Here is an 8,276-nt window from a genome sequence, read left to right as displayed (position 1 = left end):
GCCTCTCGTCAGCTTCCCAGAGCCAGGCACTCCATACATCAGAGCCTGAGCAGAGGCCAATAGCCTGATGTCCGTCCATTCATCAAAACCACGATGGCAGGCCTTCCGTGTAAGAGTTTCAAAGTTGCAGAGCGCAGGCCTGCCTGGGCCCTATCACTGCCAGCCAGCTGAGTGAAGTGCATGTCAGGAGCCTGATTTGTGAAAGTGCTTGTTTATATGTGGTAAAAACGCAGCCAGTTCCCCCGAGGACTACGCCTCCAGTGAACATTCAAATCCCTAATGAGCAAAAGATGTGTGAAAAGTCCCATTGTGGTAAAAGTTTCCTGTGTATTTTCACACTGGTGAGAGGAGAAGACCGACACAAAAGAAGGATGGAGATGAGGATGAAAAGAGCAAGGCATGAAAGACACATCCTGCAGAAGTTCATGAAAAGAGGAAGGAGGCAGAGATTGTTATTATTTTTTCACTCACGTTGCTCTCTCCTTTTTTGGACCTTGTGAAGAGCTCCATGGCTCTATTTGTGGTCCTGTTCCTCCACAGCTGTTGTACTCGACCCTTTTTATCATTTTTCTAACCAGCTGTTCAGGCTGGGGTCATAAACACAGAGATTTATTTTTGATGCATACAACACACACACACACCTACATTTTCAGATATTTATATATATATATAAGTAGTTTATGCCCTGAATTTATGAGTAAATGAAACCATAAAAATACTTTATTATCTCCTGTCACGCAAAGGCAGATTAAACTGAAATATTTTGTCTCAGGTACCAGGAAGCTATTCCCTGAACTAACACTATTTCAACAATGTTCAACATTCGAGAAAGGTAAAACATAAATACGTGTTTTCTTAGACTATCAATCTCTTAAATTGTCTTTTTTTTAACGAGGGCTGTGGGAACTTATCAGTGTGCTGCAAGAAAAGCTTGATTTAAGAGGCTACTGTGATTAGTGCAGTTTGGGGGATGATTGTGCTCAGATGTCAGAGTGAATTCCTCACTTTCATAATCATGGGGAACGTACAATGGACACTCTGTGATGAGAAGGTAAAGGGGGCACTTAGAACTTCAGTCAAAGCATGAAGGGAAATGCCAGTGTAGGTCTTCATTAAAAAAACCTTTCCTGCTGCCAATCTTAATATAACTGCCCTGGACTGCGCCTCACTTTCCTTGTGTGTGTCCAAATGGACACACACACACACACACACACACACACACACACACACACACACACACACACACACACACACACACAGGCAAAGCTCAACAAGCTGTGGTTTTCGTTGAGGTATAATTGATTGGATTTTAATGTAGCCCCTGAAAGAGGGAGGGGATGGCTGATATAAATAATTTCCCTCATTTCTGAACTGACCTCTTTTTCTCCTGCACTTTGCCATCTCTCTCTCTCTCTCTCTCTCTCTCTCTCTCTCTCTCTCTCTCTCTCTCTCTCTCTCTCTCTCTCTCTCTCTCTCTCCCTGTCTGTCTTGGGTCATAGTGTTTAATGGCTGGCCTGTTGTTAACCCTGTGACATCTGGTGCAAACACAGGGACCCATTTAAGGCCCAATCAAAACACCCAAAAGTCAACGAAGAACAATCAATCACATCTGGCTCAAGTTTATCAGTCAAAGCTCACCTCAGTTTTAAGGAATCGTGTTATGTTTACATTTTTAAGTTTATTACAGTCCCCATCAGGAATAGTTTGACATTGTTGGAGATACACTGAATTGCTTTCTTGCCAAGAGTTACATGAGAAGATCAATACCAGTCCCATGCTTGTAAATATTAAGATACTGCTAACAGCCTGTGTGTGTAATAGCTTAGATTTGGATAAAGACTGGAAACAAGGGAAAACAGATATCTTAGTTCTGTCCAACAACAAAATCCACCTACCAGCACCCCTAAAGCTCACCAATGAACATGGTATATCTCGTTGTTTTAATCCTTGTGAGCAGTTGCCGGACAACCACCAGACACTCCAGGCAGTTATTTTGCTTGGAGAAAGGATGGTGCAGCACGTAAGCCCCCCAGGAAAAAAACCTACAACATGTCGTTTTCACACTTTCTACAGAACAGTGGTGTTAATTTATAACATGTAAATTAGTGGGAAGCTGTTAGATGGATTTTGTTAGAGCAGTAGCAAGAATAGTATCAGTCTTCTCATGAGAGGAGCTTCAGTCTTGGAATAATTCAACTTCAAAGTTTGATTATTTGGTCCAGGTAAATAAGCATTTTTTATAATGTTAGTTAAAGAAAAACTTTACCTAAGCCTACATTAATCAAGTCAGTTCCTGTAGGGAAAAGGTTATTGGTAGGATCTGTGGCGGCAGTTTTGTTCACTGCTGCCTCACATCATAAGAATACAGAACATTATTGTTGTGGTAGCAGACCCCCCCCATCTGAAATCAACTCAACTCTCAGCAAGAAAATGAATAAATGTATTTCCTGCCAAACTATTCCTTTAACACAATCCTAGCTCAATGTTTAATCTCCGCATGCACAGTGTGTTTGGTGAAAAGGTTGGTTATCCACTCAACCTTCAGGCTTCGTCTGAACATTTTACTGCTATTTGTTTATTGCTGTTGTGTGTATTTGAGCTTTCGGAAAAGCAGGACTGCTTTTCCGGAGACTCTTGTTCCATGCCTGGTATACGATGGTGCCCACTTCCTCCCATTGAAGTGGCCAAAAATGGCCTTCCCTGCAGCCGGGGTGGGAGAACTGGGATGGACAATGGGGGAGCAGGATGGACACCAGATCAGAAACTGTGATACATAAACAGTCAATGCCCCCAAACCTAGCAATGCTAACTCAAAGGCTATAGTTTTCAGTCTGGGACAATGATGCACATAGAAAAAAGAAAGCTCAAACTGACAATAGTAGGATTTGTTGTTGTTACCGTGTAGATCTGGGTGGATTTTAATTATAAGGTTGAAGCTAATTAGCGCATAATGATTCACACATTTCAAACACTTAACTCTCAAGACATTTTTAACCACACTGTCATCTGCAATGTGGGAAGAGAGTGTTTAGCCCAGAAGCGTCAAGCCTTCGCACAATATTAAATAACAGAAATCAGATTTCTTCATTTGGTGATTGGTTAACTGGTTAATTTCTTCTGTTTCTGGCAGCAAGTGAAAGAAATGATCTGAAAACATCCTGGCTGCAGCAGTGACAGGTGATCATGAAGCTGAACCTGACTCAACACAAACAAACACATGGTGACTTTGTGTGAAATGTGTACACCATCAAGTCCCTACACATCACAGACCGTGGCCTGGACATCACAGTGCAAGGCCATTTCCTTAAGTGCACCCCCTCCACCCCACCCCCCCATCTCATTTCCTCCATACCCAAACAAAAGCGGCTTCTCTGGGAAAAGTGCTCAGCCACTTGTGTTCCTGCAGAGCAACAAACCCGCTCGCAAGCAGACTCTTTGGTCGTCAGCATGTCTGTACACAGTGTACAGAGCACTTCAGCTTCTCTCTGATGGCATGAGGCAACTGTTTGACTTGTTCAAAATAACCAGTTCAAAACAAAGTCCAAGCAACTTAGCTCACCCAAACATTCAAGTCGAAGTTTCCACAAGAATCAGCGAGAGATGAAGCTTTATTGGGCTTGCAGAACCAAAAGCGCAGTGTTCATCACTACCCTCAGGCTTTGATCTGGCTGCTGTGTAGGAGTGGTTTCCCCAGGTGGGTTCCTACTGTCTGAACAAACTCCTTGTTAAGCATGTTTCAGATGCTCATCAGACTTCAACGGGAAACCTTTCTCCCCCAGCAAAGCAGTCTGAGTAAAAGGGAGGGTGGTGTCTCCCATGAGGCCAAGCAGATCTGAGAGGTCAGAATCAGGATACCAGAAGTGTTACAAGACCAATGAGGCCATTGGGGAAAATATATATATATATATATATATATATAATTGATGTGGTGAAAAAGACAGGAATTTCTACAAAGCCTTGCTCAAACTCAGATGGGGTTAAGGGCCAATATGTTGACAGATTCATCTGCACTTGTGTTCAAATACTGATGCATTATTGTGACATTTGAGACCAGGATATCACAAAACTAAGACAACTTGAAAACTCTGAATAGCTGAGCTGATGAGAATTTGAATATGCATCAACAGTGAGTTCTTTGTAAAATTCCAGCATAAGCTTGAAACATGGCCCAATGTTTACCATGTGTTCAGAAATTAGTCGAAAATACCTCCAGTTGCCACAGAGTAACATTTATTGCATGTCTCCAAAAAGCTGAACAAGTCAGACAATGGAGTTGTAAATTCTTGCTCCAAGACTGAAATCCTTTACAAACACTGACAAGATTGCCGTCTTGTACCGTCAAGACATCTTGGCTGTACCCCTTATATGTAAAACAAAATACAAGAACCCAGCCCTTCATGATTGAATTACCAAGACCATACATGTTTACAGTCATATTTTAGTCAGCTCTTGTTTTATTTCATAAAAGACAGGTTCGACACCCAGTGAGGCCCCACCATCTTCAGACTCCAGCTTTCATCTGGTTGTTGGGTGGTAGTGGCTTGCCCAGGTGGATCCCCACAGTCAGTCCAAACTCCTTGGTGGCATGTTTCTCACAGACCTCAGGCTTCAGCTGGAATCCCTTCTCTTTGTCAAAGCAGTCCAAGGGAGTGAAGGAAAGTGGTTCTTCTCCCAGGAGGCCTTGCAGCCTTGTACGCCAGCCCTCCAGCATGGCACTGCGCACTTCAGTGGAAACGTGAGATGGAGCCCAGAAGATCTGAGGGGCCAGAACCTGGAAGCCACAGTAATGCAGGATGCCATTCTGCAGAGAGAAAGTGTTTTTCTGGTCGCTTAAAAGGTTTGATTTGTCACTGTTGGCAGCCCATTTTAATGTTTGGATGAGTCTTGGCTTGAGGCAGTACCTGCAGTGGCCACAGTGTGACATTCATGTCTCCATTAATACCATTTGCACTGAACATAGATTCATGAGACCCAGTGGTGAAGGATAGCATGGCTTTCTTGTCCTGTGCAGAATGCAAATAGTTAAGGGAACAGTCTTAGACTAGCAATGCAAACCTCTTGATTTGATCCCTTACCTTGAAGACACCCAGGCTGTATCGCTTCTCTTGTGAGAATGCATAGCCCAGCGTGAGCACCCGGTCAATCCAGCCCTTCAAGATTGCAGGAACAGTGAACCAGTACATGGGGAACTGAGAAGCAGGGTTTAAAGTCAATTCAATGCAGAGGCGTTACCACAAACCCATTACTGTCACTCAAGGTTCTACCTGAAAGATAATGAGGTCTGCCTCAGTGAGTTTGCGTTGTTCTTCAATGATATCAGCAGACAGTTTGCCTGCCTCCCATGCCGCTTTGGTCTCCTCTGCATAACAGAAGTGATCAGCATTTGTAACTTCCCCTGTTGAGACAAAGTAGATTCAGGAATGCACCCACTCTGCATTTAAAACCAAAACTCTTAAAAACCAACTTTTATATACCAGTGATGTCCTCAGCAGTGGCACTGGCTTTAAACTTCATGCTATAGAGGTCAGATACTTCCACAGTGCAGCCCTGAGCTGTCAATGCTTTTACCGCAGCATCTTTGGCAGCAGCGTTGAATGAGCCAGAGCTCTGGTGGGCATACACAATCAGCACTTTCTTCCCTGCTGAACCAGGAAGTAAAAATATTAGAATGAGTGGACATCAGATCAGAAACTTGAAAAGTGAAACACAACTACAATCCAACCTCAGTCAAAGCATGAATGCAGATAAACACAGAGAACTCTCACCCATTCGAAAGCCAGATGTCAACTGTAAATAATGAGCTTTACAAGTAGCTGATCTGTTAATGAAGAGAGACACTCATCCTACTCAAGGTGCTGCTTTATACAACAAGCCACTCTCACATGTGTTGTCTATCAGCAATCAAGGTCATCACTCAATCAGCTGTCATTGGAGGATGTCTCTCAGGACTCTCCTCCACATAGCTACATATCTTTTACTGAACCTAGACAGCACTTTTAAGTGGGGAGGGGAATTTATGCACCACCAAAAGCCAAGAATATGTAGGGTTTTATCAGTGAAACCAGCTGCAGATTTAGCCTGTTTCAAACACAGGATAAACTTACTCTCGCACATCTTCTATTTCAAGACTCTTCCCATCATAGCCTAAGCAGAAAGAGACTGAACATATGTTGCCTGTGTGTCATTTATACAGTTACCGTGTGGATATTTGAGAGCATTCATATCTGTCTATGTGCAAGATGTTTAAAAGTGCCACTCCTGATGTCTTCAAACCACATAAGCAGATGCGGCTGAGTGATGCTCTCACTCTACTGTTACTGCCTTCCAGCTCAGTTTTCCTTTACATTACGTTCCTCTGAAGAAACAGCCGCCTGCGGTCGAGCCCACTCACGAATGTTGCCCTGTAAAGGAAAAAAGAAACAAACCCAGCAGTGGACATCAAAGGCAGACATGAGCTGGCACACATCTGGGACCAAAATCCATCCTAAGTCCCATTTATCCAGCCACTGTGAGGAGGAGGAGGGGGTTAATGAACAACCGCAACATAATAACACATAGGCGCACATGCATGAAAGCACGCCACATAAGTGAGACATATGGATACGCTTTGTCAGCTATCCTTCTTCATGTTGTCTCTCCTTTTTCTGACTAATTGAGACTGATTTGACTTCTAAGGCTCAGTAGGTACAGGATTTGTCCAACCACCGCATGCATTGTTAAAATTTAAAATTATGCTGGTGTTTCTGAGGCCTACTCTTTTTTTCTCTGTGGCTTTTCTGTTTGTTTCACCATCACCACTCTAGTTTGTCGTCTTCATTGTGCTTCATGTTGAGCCCCTGGCTGGATTCTCTCTGTTGTGATGGGAAGGGATCGTGTGTTTTGCTGGGAGGTATGTGTTTTCATGTTTCGTGATGTATTGACCTTCAGGATTACAGACGTTTCTGTTGTAACATTGCATGATGTACTCACAAGCATGTTTCACACTTTCTACTATTCATGTCAGGTATTTGGGGTGTAGTGCTCGAGGCTTTCAGCCCGTTAATATATCTTACTCTAGACATACAACATAAAAGGAACATCTGCAGCCCACCTTTAGGGTTAGCTCCTTTACACATCACAACAATTGTGCAATTGTAGAATACATAAGGGCACGAAAAGGCACATACACAAGGTACACACACATAGCTGTAAAGGGGGGCTTGCCATATCTGTCTTTATGAGAAAGTGAAAACATAGCCTACAGTGCCATCATGTGGCCAATGTGTGAAAATACGGCATTTTGGTCATTTTCATAAATTACCATGCTTTAAATAAAATGCTTCTAGAACATTTTATATATTGTAAATGTCACATGGACAATACTAACCAAAGTGGCCTACCAGGGGCATGAAGGGTCAAGAGGCCCCTAAGCCAGAGCCTCTGTTAGAGGTCACCATTGTTGATATTGTTGGAAAAAGATACATACATACATACACACATTTGAATTACTGAATGCATTTTAAATGTGTTTGACAGCAGAATATCTCTGGTTTAAGAAATTATAACCTGCATCACAGGTTTCCTTTGTTGAGTCTATGTATGAAATAAAATTTTGTACAGTATCCCAGTTTCTTGCATAATATCCGTGGGAAAGGTGTGGATCCACTGTGGAAGGAAGTTTTAGAGTCTTCATTCTCAGCATGAACAGAACACTAAAGCTGAGGCGCAGAAATTGGTTAATGTGTGAAATGTTGCTGAAAAGAGGCAGGATGGGGATGGGGTGAGTGCAAAGTGCCTTTTTGGCATCTATGCCACAGGACTCACTGCCCCGTACTCAATCCACAGAAATTCTCCTCCTGCTTTTTACCACTACAGGATGCCAGAGTCCAGTTTGTCTCCCAGTGAAAAGATTGATTTGATGCAGTTTATGGTTTAATCACAGTGTGTGAATATCTGCCAGAGCTTGAGGAGGTTAAGGCCAAAGTGAGTAACAGCCATCCAGATGGTCATGAATTGTGGCTATATATTGGCAGAGGAGAATCGGTGTAAAGTGTGCAAACTGCAGCCTTTCACAGATGAATGTCACTGATCTAATCACTGGAATGACCATAATAAGCAGAGCTCCAGGATTTACTGTGATATTCTTGGCACACCCTCAGCACTGCTGCCTGGCAGGGATACAAATTAAAAGGCACTCAAGTTGTTTCAGCTGGAGGAAGTTTAGGTTCCAAGGCTTCTAAACAACCACAGAACAGGTCACTTCCTGCTCTGTTGTACCATCATAACCCACAGGAATT

The 8,276-nt window shown here is 42.9% G+C and overlaps 1 protein-coding gene across 1 annotated transcript; it reads right to left on the bottom strand.

Moving 5' to 3' along the window:
- Positions 1 to 4,501: 4,501 nt before the first annotated feature.
- On the bottom strand, positions 4,502 to 5,769 carry LOC139340635 (ribosyldihydronicotinamide dehydrogenase [quinone]-like). Its single transcript, XM_070976545.1, has 6 exons — positions 5,766 to 5,769; positions 5,475 to 5,642; positions 5,265 to 5,395; positions 5,076 to 5,189; positions 4,902 to 5,003; positions 4,502 to 4,801 (listed from the first exon to the last, which is right to left on the bottom strand). Exons 1-6 carry the CDS (start codon positions 5,767 to 5,769, stop codon positions 4,502 to 4,504), a joined length of 819 nt encoding a protein of 272 aa, XP_070832646.1.
- Between the last annotated feature and the right edge of the window lie 2,507 nt (positions 5,770 to 8,276).

This window comes from Chaetodon trifascialis, chromosome 12 (genome assembly GCF_039877785.1).
Source record: "Chaetodon trifascialis isolate fChaTrf1 chromosome 12, fChaTrf1.hap1, whole genome shotgun sequence".
Taxonomy (NCBI): domain Eukaryota; kingdom Metazoa; phylum Chordata; class Actinopteri; order Chaetodontiformes; family Chaetodontidae; genus Chaetodon; species Chaetodon trifascialis.
Note: the sequence above shows the minus strand (reverse complement) of the source record. Positions and strands in the feature narration are given on the sequence as shown.

What these genes read in the sequence shown, in the direction of transcription:
- LOC139340635 (XM_070976545.1), bottom strand. An exon ending in ACAGCCTGGGTGTCTTCAAG is followed by an intron (nt 5,004 to 5,075) that starts GTAAGGGATCAA and finishes CATTCTGCACAG; the next exon opens with GACAAGAAAGCCATGCTATC. An exon ending in TCACACTGTGGCCACTGCAG is followed by an intron (nt 4,802 to 4,901) that starts GTACTGCCTCAA and finishes TTCTCTCTGCAG; the next exon opens with AATGGCATCCTGCATTACTG.